The sequence below is a fragment of the Budorcas taxicolor genome, chromosome 18 (genome assembly GCF_023091745.1).
Source record: "Budorcas taxicolor isolate Tak-1 chromosome 18, Takin1.1, whole genome shotgun sequence".
NCBI classification, from domain to species: domain Eukaryota; kingdom Metazoa; phylum Chordata; class Mammalia; order Artiodactyla; family Bovidae; genus Budorcas; species Budorcas taxicolor.
Window position 1 is genome coordinate 49,653,459 of NC_068927.1, and position 17,761 is coordinate 49,671,219.

The 17,761-nt window shown below is 53.9% G+C and overlaps 1 protein-coding gene across 1 annotated transcript; it reads right to left on the bottom strand.

The window, feature by feature from the left end:
- Positions 1-9: 9 nt before the first annotated feature.
- MAP4K1 (mitogen-activated protein kinase kinase kinase kinase 1) lies at positions 10-16,509 on the bottom strand. The gene is made up of 31 exons (XM_052655735.1): positions 16,411-16,509; positions 16,183-16,240; positions 15,982-16,072; positions 15,208-15,272; positions 13,646-13,701; positions 13,507-13,554; positions 13,315-13,357; positions 13,137-13,209; positions 12,383-12,514; positions 11,909-11,971; positions 11,723-11,804; positions 10,871-10,987; positions 10,585-10,663; positions 9,827-9,885; positions 9,710-9,753; positions 9,588-9,632; positions 8,785-8,827; positions 8,213-8,375; positions 8,036-8,118; positions 7,414-7,498; positions 6,150-6,226; positions 5,988-6,048; positions 4,963-5,071; positions 4,817-4,875; positions 4,532-4,635; positions 3,983-4,157; positions 3,637-3,699; positions 3,349-3,438; positions 3,188-3,258; positions 2,476-2,531; positions 10-180 (listed from the first exon to the last, which is right to left on the bottom strand). The coding sequence occupies exons 1-31, from the start codon at positions 16,507-16,509 to the stop codon at positions 111-113; spliced, it is 2,463 nt and encodes an 820-aa protein (XP_052511695.1). The 3' UTR covers positions 10-110.
- Positions 16,510-17,761: the final 1,252 nt, after the last annotated feature.

Below are 17,761 nucleotides of genomic sequence, written 5' to 3' on the forward strand. Positions count from 1 at the left end.
TGTGTCCACTTTCAATATGTCAGAGGTGTCCTTTAAAATCCAGATCTGATTGTATCACTCTCCACCTGGAGGGAGATGTAGAGACTGGTTCCTGACACCCCCTCGGGGACTCATTCCTGGATGTAGAGGTTGCTGGGGGCAGTGGGATCATCTGCTGGGCGCGTCTCCACCACCACAGGCCTGGGGAAGGAAAAGAGAAGTCAGTTCATTCACTCATTTGCAGAGACGTCAATAGAATTTGTGCCAGCATAGTGCTGGGCTAGAGCAGTGGATGAGCAGACACGGCCCTCGCCCTCAGGAGACCAACATGAATCAGTGAATTAGATGAGTACAAAGAAGCATGAGGCACATAGCAGGGAAACCCAGCCCAAGGGGTCAGCCAAGGTGTCCCTAAAGAATGGATGGTAGAGCCTGAAAGAAGTTCAGGAGGGAACTTGGTGAAAGGGCAGGGAAGAGCGTTCTGGGCAGAGAGAACAGCCTGGGCAAAGGACTTACATGGGAGAGGGCTTGACTGCACAAGTCATGGTTTGTAGGCTGTGACCAGGATTGGGTATTTATCTTGAGACCACAGGAAGCTTTTAACCAGGTGGACAGTGACACAATCAGATCTGGATTTTAAAGGACACCTCTGACATATTGAAAGGTCAGAGAGATCCTTGAAGAAGCTCTCACTGGCTAAATCTGTGAGTATTTGTGCCTCAGAACAGATAATGATAGTAATAGATTATAACCCATAGAATAAAATGAAAATCAGCTTCCCTGGTGGTCCAGCAGTTAAGAATCTGCTTTGCAATACAAGAGACACCAGTTTGATCCCTGGCCCAGGAAAATCCCACTTCCCACAGAGCAGCTAAGCCCATGAGCCACAGCTACTGAGCCTGCGTGCCTAGAGCCTGTGGTCCACAACAAGAGAAGCCACGACAAGACAAGCCTACACACTGCAATGAAGAGCGGCCTCTCGGCAACTAGAGAAAAGTCTGTGTGTAACAACGAAGATCCACCACAGGCAAAAATAAACAAGTTTAAAAAATATATATAAAGTGGAGGATCATTTTTTAAAAAAGAATAAACAAAAAATCCTTGAGACTATGCTAAGATACACACAAACACACAGTCATATATACACACATACATACAAATATACATACATGGTGGAGAAGGGACAGCTCTTTCCTACAGTAGAATGCCGACTTATAAATGTAGAAGGAATGATAGAAATAGGAAATTCACCATTTAATAGACTCAGGCAAAAATCATCAAGTCATGGTAAAATTAGGTGAAACAATAATTTTACATTGTCTCAAGAAATTACCCCAAAGAATACTTATTTATACAGAGAAAAGAAGAGTAGCATTATAGTCAAGAAAGCTGGCTCATTCCATTTTAACCAAGTGACCGACCAAAGATAACCTCACCAGTAGCAGGACAAACTGACACACACTTCCTGATCCAATGTAGTGAGAAGGATACCCCATCAATTCTGTGGTATTCCTGCCCCAAACGTGTAACCTGGAAACCTCAAACCCAACTAAGGGACATCCTGGAAAACAAATTTCCTGTACTCTTCAAAAGTGTCAAGGTCATGAAAAGCACAGGAAGTCTGAAGAACGTTCCAGGCACAAGACTAAAGAAACATGACCCCAAAATGCAGCCTGTAATCCTGGATGATCTCATGGACCAAAAAAAAAAGTATTATTTTTTGGTTACAAAGAGCATCATTGGAACAACTGGTGAGACTTGAGTGGGTGTGTGAAATTAGAAGATAGTGTTATCTCGGTGCTCTTTTCTTGATTTTGACAGCTGTATTGTGGTTTGTAAGAGTATGTCCTTGCCTTGATTTAGGAAACATACACTGAAGTATTTTGGGGTAAACTGGCATCATGCTTGCAATTCATGTGCCAACAGAAAAAAAATTACACATATATGCGAGGCAAGAATAAAGCAAATGTGGTTAAAAATAATATACAGGGAATCTGGGTGAAGGGGATACAGAATTCTTAAATTTATTTTTGCAACTTCTCTGAGTCTAAATTTATATCAACATATCAATAAAAAGTTAAAAAAGAATGAAAATTCCACCTTCAGGCTTCCCTGGTGGCTGGGTGGTGAAGAATCTGCCTGCCAATGCGGGAGACACGGATCCAATCCCTGATCTAGGAAGATCCCATGTGCCATGAGGCAACTAAGCCCGCGCACCACAACTATTGAGCCTGTGCCCTAGAGCCTGGGAGCCGCAACACAGCCAAAGCACAGCCAAAAATAAACTAATTAATTGAAAAATTTTTTAACAAAAGAAAATTCCACCTTGGCTGCTCTATGGGGAATAGACTATAGGGGACAGAGATAGAAGCAGGGAGACCAAGTGAGAGGATGTCCAGGCCAAAGATTCAGATGGCTGGGGACACCTCAAGATACCCTCTTTACATCCAAAGCACCCCCCTCCCTGGCCCTCTGTCCTCTGCCCCAAGTTCATACCTGGGAGAGCCAAGCAGACGGAAGGTGAGGGTGGGGTCTCTGAGCTCCTGCAGCAGCTGGGGAAAAAGGTGCTGTATCAGTGTCTAGAAGACTCCTCCCCTCTCCCTTAAAGAGAGTAAGGGGCAAGGTCTCTGAACTCCTCAGGTCCAGAAATAATCATTGCTGCTAACACCACTCATCAACTGTGTGACCTCAGGCAAGTTACTTAACCTCTCTGCACCTCAGAGCACTAACCTTTGAAATCATAATACCTACCTGACAGGTGATCCCGAAGATTAAGGAGAATACAAAAGTGTAAGGGCAGAGCCTGACACATGGTGTTCTGTGGATTAAGCATCATTTTCACTCCATTTTCCGGATGAGAAAAGTGAGGCACAGAAAGATTAAGCTATTTGCCTAAAATCATTCAGCTGGATTCCAACCCAGGCAGTCTGGTCCATGCTCTTAGCCCACTTGTCTCTATTTGTGACCCCATTTTACAGTTGGGAGTCTGAGGGAGGCTCAGAAAGAAGCCAAGTCATACAGTGACCCTGGTTGAGCTCTGGTCCCAAGAGACACTGGAGCAGAGAAGGGGACCTGTCTGAACTGAGCCTAGAGGAAGTGTCACCTCCAGGGACTTTACACCCTGAGTGAGTTTGTTCTCCCAATGGATCTGATGAGTGAGATGATTGACGTGGGAGGGTCTTGCAGGTGCTAGGAGGAAGGAGCTTACCTGATCCGAGCCTAGAGCCCAAACCTGCACTCCATGCTTCCAGAAGGCCTGGAGCCGACCCCCGACCATAGCTGGGAGGAAAGCAGCGCCTGTTACCCTTGGGCTCCACTTAAGCCTCCAACCTGGACCCCAGACCCCGGAATTATCACTCCGGCACATACCCACGGCTTCCACTGCTTCAGTCATGGGGATCTCTGGAGTTCGAAGCCCCCGGGCCGGGGCCCCCTCTGGGGTCACCAGCTTCAGGGACCCTAGAAGGAGGTAGAGAAGGGACTGTTAAGAGCAGTAAGCGGGCTTCAGAAGGTTATCAAGGGACCGGACAATACGTTTAGTGTAAGAAGCAAAGCAGGACAAGTAAGGACTGGAGGGGCTCAGAATCTCTGAGAGGTGCGGGGTCTGGGGGCGGTATATAGGAACAGTGGAGGCAAGGGAGGGAGGAAGGTTCTTACCGTCCATCAACACCATCACCTTGTCTTCCTCAACCTGAGTCACCTGTACTGGTCCCTTGTGCTCTGCTTGAGAGATCCAGGTTCAGGGACCAATTTCACCGCGTTATGCCTTCCTCCGCTAGGCACCCCTCTCCATTCCCAAGCAATCGGGCTAACCCCCGCCCATCACAGAATTCCCCACTCCCCATCATCAATCTCATTAATTATATATACCCAATGTTCTCCCGCCCCGCTCTTGGTTCATCCCCTTTCCCAATTACGCCTCAGGCTAAGCACCGCCCAGTCACTCAGACCCAACCCAACCCAACTGATAAGCCTCACCCGTCCCAGAGCCTGCCCGACTCACCCGTGCTCATCTCGCCCAGCCAGCAGGAGAGCGCGCCGAAGCGCACGGTGTGGAAGAGCACCGACTTCGCCGGCCTTCCGGGGCTCACGCCGATGCACACTGAGGGCAGCTCGGAGCCTGGCCCGGTCAGCAGTGCAAACACCGGCAGAGGCGTAGGGAGCGGAAACAGCACCTGCTGCGGGCCGCGCAGGGAAGGGCGGGTTCAGATGAGGAGGGGGCGGGGTCTTGGAGGACAGTGAGCTTGGGGCTTCCGAAGTATTTCTCCCCCCCGCCAAGTGTTTCTCGAGCCCTCAGTTTTGGGAAGCACCATCTAGAAACTTCAAGGAGGTGAGGCCTCAGAAGGCTTAGAAAGTGACGGGTGGCGTGAGGGCCGGAGCTTAAGGATCAGAAAGACTTCAGGGGAGGAGCCTCCAGGTGGGCGGAGCCTTGGGGAGATGGTGGGAGGCCTCGGGTGGAAGCCCAGGTTCGCGGAGCTCGCTGCGGAAGCGTAGAGTAGACGGCCCCAGCCACCCAAACTGACAAAGCCCCTAGCGTCTCCAGGCTCCCTACCCGGACCAGCAGGAACTTGTTCATGGGCTGGTACCACTGAAGCAGGACCACGGATGTCTCCAAAGCCCCACACAGGAACGGGCCTCCGGAGCTGGTGCCCTCCGCTGTGGAGGCGGGTAAGGAGCGGTCAATGGTCTCTCCCGCGACCCTTCGCCCCCAAAGGCCACACAACTCTCCCCAGGCTCTACTCACCCTGCCTTAACTCTGCAACGCTCTCCTGTGGAGAGGGAGTCCAAGTCCCACCCTTGGTCTTGCCCCCTGTCTGCCCACCCCTAGGGTTCTCACCCACACAGCACGCCCGGCAGCCTTTGGTGTCCGGGATCTTAGTGGAGACAATGTTCTTCCTGCGGCAGAAGGTAGGCATGAATGGGAGCGAGGGACGGCAGGAATGGGGCAATAGAGGGGTCAGTGGTACCACTAGGGGCTGGTACCTTGCTAGTAGCCGGTGGGGGCTAATGTGAGCGATGGGGCTTCCTGCTCTGCCCTCTTTCCGTTCCAGCAGGCCCAGGATGCTATGAGAATACAGGTAGGGGGTCTTTCCTGCAGTGTGTGTGTACATAGGGAAAGCAGGCAGTTATAGGCTACTGCACACGCCCACCCTCCCCTCAGCCCATCACTCGGCCCCATCCCTTTTAAACGCCCAAGTCTTCAAGACTCAAGCACCTTTGTTTATTCATTTTTTCATGCAACATGTTAAAAAAATTTTTTTTTTGCCTGTGCCCCACGACATGTGGGATCTTAGTTCCCTGACCAGGGATTGAACCCATGCCCACTACTGTGCAAGTGTGGAGTCTTAAACACTGGACCACCAGGAAGTCGCAGTGCAACATATTTTAAATGTCCACTATAGGCCAGGCACTGTGCTTGGCTCTGGTGAACAATGGTAAGTAAAATAAATATGTTCCCTACCCTCATAGTACTTGTGGCCGCATGAGAAATGACAGACACTTAACAATCAGATGAAGTTACACATGTTACAAAGTGTAACAAGGAACATCTAGAAATTCTGCAAAAGTTTGTCATCACAGATGTGATATGAATGAGCTCACTCATTCTATTTGGCTTGGGGTCTCCTCATAAATTAGAAATTCTTTTACACAATGACACAAAATTTTAATCCACAACCTGCTCACTCCATTTTAGTAAAGCATGGAATAAGTATTGTCATCTTGTCAACATCAAAGAAAGGTAAAGACTGCCTTCTCGTGGAAATTACCTCAAAACTGACTTGAGAGGTGGGCACTATTGTGAGCCCCATTTTAAAGATGGGGAAACAGAGGCTTAGGAAGAAGTGTCTTGCCCCAAGTCCCACACTGAAAAGGTGGCTGGAATTTGAACTGTAGGCTCTGTGGAGGGAGCCTAATTGTTTTCTCTGTGCCCATCTATTTCCCAACCTCCTTACCTTTGACCCCTTAAGTTCTGACCCCCACCCCTCCCACCCAAGCCACAGCCAGACCTGAGAGAGACATGAGGACATTGTTGATGGAGTACACCCAGGTAGTCCGGCCAGAAAAAAGCTGCAGGGCAAGGGGGAGATGGCTCCTGTAAGACCCCAGCAAGCCCAACTCCAGCCCCCACCCTTGGCCCCCCATGACCCACCCCAGGGACTGCTCCTCACCATCTCCAGCGTAGCCTCCTGGTCATTTCGATTCAGGATAAAAATGCCTTCCTCGGCCCCCAGGAGCAGGTGCTGGTCTAGGGGGGCACACATGATGATGCTAGGACCTACTCCATCACACAGGGCCTCCCAGACCCCATATGACCCCAAACACTGATGCTCTGTGCCTTCAGTTCTCTACTCTCCCCTCACACTGACATTTCCAGCCTTTGTTTTCACAAATCTGAACTCAAACCCTGACCAGTTCCCTTGAGCTGGTCTCATTCTCACCAGCCTCTGACTTCCCCTGTTCTGGTAGTTCTCCCATCTCTGACCTGCAAACCCTGACCATCTGTCCTCTCAATTCTGACCCCAACATCAGACATGTCTTCCCCAGTAGCCCTCTCAATTCTGTCTTTCTCCCCAGTTCTGGTCCCTGAAAGCTAATCCTATCTCAACAGTGATGCTCAAATTCAAATACCCTTACATATGGCTCTTTCTGTCCAGTGTGACCCCACAAACTCTAATACTGTTTCCTTAACATTTACCCCCCGCTGACTTTGTCTCCACATCTTTGATCCCTAAACTCTGTCCCTTTCTGCTACATTCTAATCCCTGAAACTCCTGACCCCAAATTGCTGATTCCAGTCTCTCTACCATTAACCTCCAACTGAGGCTGTGCGTATGTGTGTGTGCGTGTGCGCACACGCTCAGTCATGTCTGACTCTTTGAGACCTCATGGACTGTAGCTCACCAGGCTCCTGTGACCATGAGATTTTCCAGGCAAGCATACTGCAGTGGTTTGCCATTTCCTTCTCTGGGGCAACTGAGGTTAATGGGGTCCAACTGTCCCAGATCTTATACACTGAACGCTGACCTTTCTGGTTTATCTGACACTCCTTTTTAAAATTCCTATTTTATTTATCTATTCTTTTGTGGCCACACTGTGCAGCATGTGGGATCTTAGTTCCCCAGCCAGGGACCAAACCTGTGCTCTCCTGCAGTGGAAGGACAGAGTCTTAACCACTAGACCCTCAGGGAATTCCATATCTGACACTCTTGACCTCCAAACTAATTGCCCTAATCTTCACTCTCAAACTCAGCTTCAGTCTACCCAGCTTTGATCCCTAAACCCCAGCTGTAACTCCTGGCTCTGCCCCTGCCTCCACTCTGCCACTCCTTACTGTATTAAGACCCTTCCCTTCCCCTCTCCTTGACTTTCTGCCTTCCACTAAGGGTCCTCCCCAACCCCACCACATTCTCCGTGGCCCTTCTGAGTACTCACCCTTGGTGGAGGGGTGCGTCCAGGCTGCCGTGCTGTGGATCCGGAGGGGGCAGCCATTGAACAACTTGACGAGAAGGGCACAGCCCTGGGTGGGCCATGGGGGCGGGGCAGCAGCCGATCCAGCAAAAGGGAGGAGGGCACAGGAAGGCACAGTGGTTAAGACTCAGAAGCACAAGTGGCAAGGTTCAAATCCCGCCTCTGCCTGCTCAAAGGTTTATGACCTTGGAAACTGTTTAACCCCTCTGTGCCTCAGTTTCCCCATTTTGAAATGGCAGATAATATGTATCTCTGCAGGATCTGCAGGCTGGCATCCCTGACTCACTGGATATAAGTTTGAGCAAACTCCAGCAGAGAGCAAAGGACAAGGCAGTCTGGCATGCTGTAGTCCACGGGGTCACAAAGAGTCAGACACGACTTAGTGACTCAACAACAACTGCAGTATCTCTCTCTATCTGTGCAGATATACACCATGTAAAGACACGAGATCAGGATCTTGCACAGAGGCTCTGCTCAACAGATGTCACCTGTCATTATTATTAGTCTTCCCTGCCCCATCCCCCACTCCCCCCAGGCATCCCCAGCTGCATCCAGAGATATCAATCCTCAGCATTACTGGCCTCACCTTTCTCTTCATCTTTTCCTTCTTGGGGGGCAACAGTGGGGGCTGGTCAGGCTCTCGGGGGGCTGGGTTCCACAGTGAGGGTTCTGAGATGGGGAGGAGAAAATCAGCCCCTAAAGCCCCCCGATCCCTGCCCAACGCCCACCTTCCCCCACCTCCCACCCCAGCCTGCCCTGTTACCTGAGTGGGCAGTGAGGTGGGGGCTTCGGGTGGCTGGGGGAGGCCCGAGATGGGGGGTGCGTGGGGGAGGCCCACTGGCACACCGGACCAGCACTCCCGGGCTCAGCTGGCCATCATCCCCAGTCCCCCCAGGACCCTCATCTGACGGAGAACGGAACTTGGGCTTTGGAGAGAGAGGAGGAAGGTGGGGAATACATTAGATCAACTCAGAGAGAGGGCACATTGCCAACCACCTCTGCCAGAACCGACATTAGGTCATGGCTCTGTGATATCTAACCACCCCTCCAATCTTCCCCTCTGACCCATGCCCCAAAATCAACATACTCCAGCAACTAAAGGGGAAGGGTTGGGTGCAGCGGGGTTTCCAAAGACCAGCTACTGACCAGTATCCATTGGGCTAAATATTCTTAGTCCCACCCCTAGGGTCAGGGATGCCATTTCCAGATCCCAGTCATTCCAGTCTCTCAGATCTCAAAGGACCTTGTGTCCCAGACTCCAGCCCAAGAGAGCTTAGTATCCCAGTGTCTATGGGCCCTGGCCCCCTGCCCCCCATCTCTGTCCCAGAGCCTTACCTTGGGGGGCAGTGGAGGAGGTATGTCTTCTGCAGGGGCGGGGCTGGAACACAAAGATGGGGTCAGCAGGTGGGGGGTGCAGGCAACAAGGCCTGGGGAGGGTTGGGGCTGGAGGTCTGAGCTCAGGAGGGTCAGAGAGTGACTCGATCTGGGGCTAGAGCTGAGAGCTAAAGGACTGATGACCCTGATGATAATGGTACCAGCAACTCTTAGATATCAAGTGCTGCCAGTGCATCAAGTCTCTGCAACTTCACACCTGCCAAGAACACAGACTATACAGTGCTCCCGGGGGTCAGGTTCTCACCTGGTGCGCGTGAGTCTATTACAGACAAGAGGTGTGCAATGAACAGGTGGGCCCTGAGGCTGACACAGGCCTAGGGCTGGGGGAGATGGGGGCCTGGGCCAACTGCTGGGGTTGAGGTTGGGTCTGGGTCTGAGGGCCTGACATGGGGGAAGGTTCAGTCTGAGGGTGGGTGAGAAGTTGAAGAAAGATGAGGGGGCCCGAGGGTTAAAGGTTAGGGCAGCAGCTGAGGCCTGGGGGTGAGAGGAACATCTGGCAGGAGCTGGGGACTGGAAGGTAGCAGGGGACCCAGGGTTGAGTTGGCTGGGATTGGAGAGGAAGGAAAGGGGAGTCAGGGGTTGGAGGTGAAGGAAGATGGGGATATTGAGGGTCCAGTCAGGGGTCAGGGGTCAAAGATCAGCACTGAGTAGTAGAAGGGAAGCAGGGCTAAGGCTGGGATCAGCGGGAAGGAAGATGGGTTGTAGGAAGGCGAGGGCTGGGTGGGGGCCTGTGGAGCTCTTACATGTCCACGTCGTCATAGTCATCATCGGACTCTGACAGGTTCCTCCTGAGAAGGAACAGGCATGAGCCTTGGGTGGTCCCCACGCACATCCCTGCCCCACTCCCACCCTGAGGGTCCCTGACCTAGGACTGCCGCTCTTGAAGTCTCCAGGGGGCTGTAGGAGAGCCTGTGGGATAGTAAAGGGTCAGCAGTGGCCCAGGGGGAGAGGAGGGCAGCTGGGCAGTCAGGGAGGATCTCACCGTGTCCACTGGGGGCCTGGACTCCATGCCTCTGAGCTTCCTGAACTCCATGTGCCGCCCTGGGGGATGGGGATGGGGCGGTCACACAGTGAGCTGGGGACAAGGATTTGGGAACAGAAAGAATAGAAGTGGGGGTGGGCTCTGGGGTTAGGATCTTAGCACTGGAGCTGTCCCTATAGGGAAGGGCTCTTGGTTTACCGGGGTCTCATCTCGGGGCTTCCTAGGTAGTACCAGTGATAAAGAATCCACCTGCCGTCGCAGGGGATGTGGGTTGGATTCCTGGGTCGGGAAGATCCCCTGGAGGAGGAAATGGCAACCTGCTCCAGTATTCTTGCCTGGAGAATCCCATGGATTCTGGCGGGCTAGTCCATGGGGTCACAGAGAGTCGGACACAGCTGAGCATTTAGGGGTCAGGAATGGAGATCGGGGAAGTGGGGGTTCAAAATGGTTATAGGGTAGTTGCTTTTAGGTTCCATTTGGGGATCAGGGAGCAAAGATTCCTGAGGTCTCTGGGAGTCCTGGTGGTTATGGGAAGCCTCATGGGGTGTGTTTGCAGGACAGAGAGGTGGGGGTCTCCAGAGGCATTTTGTAGATCAGGTGGTGGTGAGGTTCTCTGGGGTCTCCTGCAGAGTCAGATGGTGACAGGGGTCTCTGAGAGTCTATTTGGAAGTGATGAGGGTCTCTAGGACAATCTGATAAGGGGGCATCTCCTGGATTATAGAGTCAGGTGTCCAGAAACATAAAGATTCTCTACTCACGACAGCAGTCCGCATCTGGGATCCCCAGAGAGCTGGCCCGATGGGTGGATCGGATCCGCCGAGGGATGGCCGGGGGGAGCTGGGCAGAGCAGCGGCTGCATCAGACCCGAGGTCCTCCAGCAACAGTCCCCCCACCCTGTGGGTCCAGCCCGGAGTCCTGGGCCTTCCCATAACCTGTGTGCCCCTAAGCTACCACTCCATCCTCCCTGGCTCTTTTCTAAGAGAGGCAGCAAGGGGGCGCTCCAGGCAGGGAAACCAGCTGAGAAAAGGCGAGGTGGTCCCTCACCTCAGGGTCTTCATCTTCAATCTCGCCCACAGGGGCCCCCTTCCCGGGGTTCCTCAGTTTGTCCAGAAGATCTAGGATCAGGCCCCTGTTGAGCCCGGGCTGGGACACCAGTTGATGCTGGGGGAGGGGAGGAGGGTGTCAGCAGATAGGGGGCGGGATTAGAAGGAGGGGGTTGGGATGGGGCTGGAGAACTAGTCTAAGAGGAAACTTGGGGGGAAGTTGCCAAGAGAGGAACAAGGCACGGAATTCTGGGGAGCTGCAACCTGGGGGATTCTGAGGTGTCTGAAGGGATTAGAAGAATGTGAGGTATTTCGGAGAACTCTAGAAGTGTCTCAGAGGGGACTGGAGTTCCCCTGCAATTCCGGAGCACACCCAGGAATGGGTCCTGAGGCCCTTAGGAATTTGTGAGATTTAAGAACTCAGTGTAGGGAACTTTGCTGCTGGTCCAGGGGTTGAGAATCTGCCTGCCAATGCAGGGGACACAGGTTCTATCCCTGGTATGGAAAAATCCCACAGGTCGCAGAGCAGCGGAGCCCTTGAGCCACAACTAGTGAGCCCTTGTGCCCGAGAGCTCGTGCTCCACAATGAGAAGCCACCCCGGTGAGAAGCCCGCGCCCTGCAGTGAAGAGAGGAAAGGCCACGTGCAGCAGTGAAGAGCCAGCACAGCCAAGAAAACAAAAAAGGGGCCTGGGATACAGTTCGGAGAGTCTTGAGGGTCCTGGGGAATTCAGAGGGAGCAGCGACTTTGAAAGGGCCATGGGGGTTCCGTGAGATGAAACGATCAACGTTGTAGAGGCCCTGGGGAATTCCGGGGGTGAGTCTGGGAAGGCTTCTCAGGGGAGGGAGGCTTACAGTGAGCATCTTGGTGGCACCGGGTCGCTTCTTGGGGCTCTTAGTGAGGGTGACTTTGACAAAGTTGTGGAAAGCAGCCGACCTTGGGAGGAAGAAGGCGAATTCTGGGGTGAGGGGACCAGAGGCCCTCCCATCAGACCATCACCCTCGGCCCCACCCTCCCTCCTCCACGTGCCCCTCTCCTACCATTTGCCTTTATCCTTTAGCCTGGGTGGCTGGTAGCCACTCTTGGTCATGAGGAAGAGAACCCTGGAAGAGTAAGGACAGAACGTGGGGTTTAGACTTCCAGTGGCAGTCAGACCTCATGGCTCCGGGGGCCCCTAATAGCACTGAGGTCGGCAGGGAGCAAAGGGAGGGACAGAATGAGAATGAGTGGTATGTCTCACAAGGCATGGGGTGCCCCTTTGAGGGGACACCAGCAGGCTCAGGGGGAGCCTCAAGATGGGGCTCCCTAAATTGGAGGGATGTGTGGAGGGATGGAGAAAAGGCTTTCTGGGTTGAGGGGCTCCTGAGGGTCTCAGATTGGGCTCAGAGTAAGGGGGGGGGTCTCCTCCAGTGGGTATTGAGCTGGAGAAACAGGCTGGGGGGGGGGCAGGTGGTGCTCAGGGTCAGAGTTGAGTGGGGTCTCTGGGACCAGGGGGACCTGCCACATCTGCCTACCTGAGAGGGTGCACGTCAAAGAGTGGTGGCTGTAGCTCGGCTAATTCGATGGCTGTGATGCCCAGGGACCAGATATCACACAGCTCATTGTATCCCCCCTTCAGGGCCACGGCCGCCACTTCCGGAGCCATCCTAGGGGCAGAGACCCTCGGAGAACCAAGGAGTGACACAAGAAGGGGAAGGGAAGACAGAGGAGAATGGGGCAGGCATAGAGAGAGCCAGATGCAGAGAGAAACATACAGATGGAGAGAGACAGAAATAAAGACTTCCCTGGTGGACCAGCGGCTGAGACTCCACGCTCCCAGTGCAGGGGGCCCGGGTTCTATCCCTGGGCAGGGAACTAGATCCCACATGCTGCAACTAAGACCCAGCACAATCAAATAAATATTAAAAAAAAAAAAAGACGGAGAGAGATAAAGGCAGAGAGACAGAGACAGGCTGGAAGATGGAGACTAAGAGAGAGAGAGTGAGACAAACATGGACAGATATGGAAAGACAGACAGACCAGGATAAAAATCAACATGAACACTGGGAGGAATGGCTGGAGGGTGCACAGAGAGACCTAGGTAAATGGAAAACTCCAAAAAGACCCAAAGCGCAGATAGACTGTTTACCGTCTGAGCCACCAGGGAAGTCCGGTCCAGAGAAAGGGAGAAGTGGGCAAAAAAGCAAGTATAGAGATTCCCAGAGATCTGGGCTGCTGAACGCCACGCCACCCCACACCACTCCTAGCTGCCAGCCAGGCATCCCTCACCAGTAGGGTGTCCCAATGAAAGAGAGGCGTCGAGCTAGCGTTGCCCCGATCTGGGCCGAGATACCAAAGTCAGCTGGAGACAGAAGGAGAGACATAGTGACCTGGGGTCCCCTGTCCCCTTGGTCTCCCCTCAGGCCCTCAGTCAGCCCCTCTCCCCATTCCCACCAGCCACACTCACCCAGTCTGACCTCCCCAGCATCGTTGATGAGGATGTTGGCTCCCTAGGGAAAAGGGAGGGATTAGAGGCTGTCAGAGATACCCCCAAGTCCAGTGCTGCTGACATTCCCTGGCCCCATGACACCCTGACCCTCCTGACTCCTGTCTCCCGGGTCCCCCACCCACGAAGGCCACCTCTCTGCCCCTAGATCACCTTGATGTCCCGGTGGATCTTCTTCTGTGAGTGCAGATAGGCCAGTCCCTGGGGAGGAGGGCGGAAGTTGGGGGCTATGAGCGTCCAGAGGCAGGAGCAGGGCCCTGCCCCACCCCAAGCCCAGAGAGCATGCCCTTACCTGGAGCACTTCCCGGCAGACGTAGCTGATCTGGAGCTCCGACAGGGAGCCTGTCACTGCAGAGGCCACCCAGGCACTGTGTTGGGTGCAGGCCAGACCCCTGGCCACCACCCACACCAGCTGAGAGGGTACGACACAGGGAGAGGAGAACTGGGATGGGACAGGTGGGAGGAGGAGGCAGAGAGGCAGTCAGCAACAGAGTAGAGGCCGTGATGCAGGGAACCAGAGAGATTCATTCAACGTGATTATCTGCTGCATGTCTACTGGGTGCCAGCCACTGTGGCAGGCAGCAGGGATACAGCTGTGGACAAAAGAGGCAGAGATCCCTGCCCCCATGGAGAGAACGTTCTAGCACAGGAGACGGATGGCAGACAAGATAAACAGGTAAGATACATGATACACGAGACGCCAATAAATAGTGAGAAGAAAAATTAAGCAAGAAAAGATAACAGGAAATATGTGTGGGAAATATGTGTGGGAAGGAGTATGACATTTTATACAGGTTGATCAGTGAAGGCGACCCCGAGAAGGCGGCGGGGGTGGAGATGGAGAGCAGTCCCACTCGGAAAGGGAAAGGCAAGTGCAAAGGCCCAGAAGCAGGGGAGTGCCCCCGGTGGGGCTGGAAAGCAGAGGCGTGGGTGGAGCAGGGGTGAGGGCACCAGTCTGGGATTGTCAGCGGGGGTCAGACTCAGGAGCAGTGTTGAGAAACTTGGACTTCGCTTTGGGGGGAGATGGAGGGCATGGGACAGCTCTGAGTGATGTCACTCTGTAGAACAAGGAAAGGCAGAGAGAGACGGGAAGAGATAGAGAATCAGGAAGAGACCCAAGCTGAGGCAGAGAGAGACAGACATGGGCAGAGATGCCCCAAACTGGGAAAAGAGACACATTGAGAAAGACACAAAGGGGTGAGAATACACCAGAGAGAGACAGCAGACTGAGGGGGTCAGAGACTCGGGCTGACGGGCTGGTGGGGTGAGTCACTTCCTCTCTGTGGGCCTCAGTTTCCCCCACCCGCCCTGAGGACTTCTTCATGAAGTCCTCCCTTTCCTGACCTTTGAGGTCTAGGGCTGGAGGGAGACTGGGAGACTGGGAGATGGTCAAAGATAGAGGTGCACATCAGAAACCTGACCAAGGCCTGCCCCGCCCCCACCCGCCAGTGCTCCAAGACAGTGAAAAGCAGGCTGAGTGAATCAGAAATGCATTCACTCATTAAATGAACAGATGGGCCCCGACGATGAGCTAGAAATGCAGAAATACTCAAAGGCATGAATAGACCTTGGTGAGAAAATGCAGGCACAGGGGGAAGACGGGGCAGGGAAAGTCGTGGGGATCGTTGCAGAAAAAACAGAGCTGGACTCTCAGGTCCTGAAGGATATAGGGTTCAGGGCCCGCTTGGGTACCACAGTCTCCCCAGCATCTTCCAGGCCAGGCCTGGTCCAGAGGAGGGGCTCTGTGTGAAATATAGACCAGAAAAACAGTCCCCGGAGACGCAAGGGTAGAGGGACAGGACAGGTGGATAGGAGGGCCAAGGGCTGCCTGGATCTCCTCGCCCCGCCACTCACCTTGGTAGATGTCCTGGAGAGAACCAGCCCCACAGAATTCCATGCAGATCCAGAGTTTCTGCAGCCTACAACAGTTCAAGAGCAAGAATAGTAATAGCAGTAATAAATCATTATTTATAGGACAGTTTCTGGCTCACTGTCCATCCTATCCTAGTTCAACAAGAACTTGAATGTAAGAGCTGTCATCTCTCTATTGTCTACCAGAGTGAGATCATCCCATTTTACAGATGGGGAGGTTGAGGCTCAGAGAGGAAAATATATGTTTAGGGTCAACCGGACCAAACCCAGGTCCCTGGGCTCCTACCATGACGTTCTCTGTTGTCCCATTCTAACCTAGGAGACAGGGCAGAGACTTCACAAGTTGTGGAAGTTCAGAGAGGACAGAGGAGCCCAGGATGCCAGGTCTGGGGGGCAGAGATCATTCTTGGGGCATCTGGGATATTCAAGGGTCAGGGAAATTAGGGGTTCATGTTAAAGGAACAGAAAGTGAAACTGGAGGACCTGCAAGTCAGGACGATGATCAATTTTAGGGGGACTTGGTTTCACATTTGGTTACCACAAAGGGATCAATTTAGTGAGAAATGCTAGTTATTTATTGGAGATGAGGTTTGGAGGTGCTCTGGTCAAACAAGTGGGACTTCGGGCTGGGGATTAAGTTAGGAGGCCTCAGTTAAAAATGGAGGTCCGGGATTAGAGGTTAGTTTGGGGGGGGGGGGGCGCTGGTCAGGAATGGGAGCTGGGGGCTGGGCTGGGGGGCAGGGGAGGTCTCATCACCAGAGATAACTCCCATGGTAGGCCACGATGTTGGCGTGCCGACAAGTTTTCAAGATGAGGATTTCCTTCTGAAGGGTGGAAACATCATCATCTGCGAGGCGGGGCAGAAGAGAAAAGGCTACTGCAGGGATGGAGTATGGGGGAGATCCCAGGGTCCCAGGAGGTGGGGCAGGGGAATGAGGACCTGGGTGCTCTCCTCACCAGGCTCCATCTTCACCATCTTCAGTGCCACCAGGTCCCCTGTCCCCTTCTCTCGAGCCTTGTAAAGGGGAAGTTGGCAGTCAGGCAGGCTCCATTTGCCCGAGGTCTTCCTCAGCATCCCTGAAGCTAAGCTGAGGACTGGGACCCTCTCACATCCCCATCCCTTCTTGGGGCTCACCCCCAAGGTCATGGGTTTGAGGGTGTCGGAGAAGGAGGGGGGTTCCTCACCTTGAAAACTTCCCCATAGGTGCCGCCACCCAGCCGCTGCAGCAGGTCATAGTGGTCCCGGGGGTCCCTGTTAAAGATGTCAGGGTCTACGAGGTCCATTCCTGGGGGCCGGAGCTGGGCCTGCGCCCAGGGGCCAGCAGGGCCTCAGGGCTCCGAATGCTGGCACCTCCCTCCCTCCCCACACGCCCTGCACCCGCCTTGCCTCCACCGGCTGTGGCCTCCCCCCTCCCCACTCTCGCTTCCTGCCCCGGCACAGAGCTGTGCAGCCAGCGGCTCCACCCCCTGTCCCCTGGGCCCTGACAGCCTGTGAGGGGCAGCTTGCCTTGGGACCCAGGGGACTCCCCCCTCCACCTCCGGGGCCCTGGGCTGCATGTAAACCAGATGCAAACTATCTTCATTGTGACCTGGAGGGTGCCCTCACCCTCCCCCGTTATGGGCAGTGGCTAAAAACATTTGAACCTCTGCTGAATGCTGAGTGTTGGGCCACAACCTGGAGATGGCAGGTCTACACCTGGATGACCATGCAGTGTACATTATCGTTCACCCCGGACACATACAGGCACTTAGTGGTAACTCCCGGTGCGGCGCGCAGGCCCGTCGCTGTGCACGCTCCTGGATACCCGTGTGCACGTATGTGGATATACCCAGAGCATATACATATATGACGCATGCATGTTCAGTCATGCTTGCAGTGGGCAGTATCTGAACACACAACTAGGGATGGCACATGCGGAGCGCTCGCCTTCACCCACGGAACTGGAGCGATGGGGACTGGGCGTGATCTAGCGGGGTCCACGAGCCCCTCTCTCCGCCCCTGCCGAGCTGAGCACAACAGCTTTGCGGGCCACTACCCTCGGCGTTAGGGTGAAGTGTGGGGGACCAGGTTCACGACTTAAAACTGCGAAGCTCAGGATCCTGCCTCAGAGGCCAAGGGGACCTCAGAGGGCACTTTCTTCGGCACATGCCCATGGACCAAAAGGACTGTACTGATGGAACCCCAGCAGTTTTGAGTTCACAGCCGCGCGCAACGCAACGTGCCTGCACGCCCTTCACGGATCAGTCTACTTCCCGGTAAGTCCGCGCTCACGCGCCAGGGTCTATAACTGCACACGCGAGGCCCGGGAAAAGCTTAGTCCCGCCCCCTCGCCGCGAGAAGGCGCCTGCGCACTTGGTTAGACTAGGTCTTTTCTCGCGCCGTAGCTTCTGCTCGAGTAGAGCGTATGCGCACGCGCTAACTGCGCCGGCTGGGAAGAAGTCACGCGGCAGCCGGAAAGCGTGGCAGCCGCAGCTAGACCCAAAGCACGATTCACCGCCCCCGGGGCTGGAGAGAAAACAATTACGTAGTTTCCGT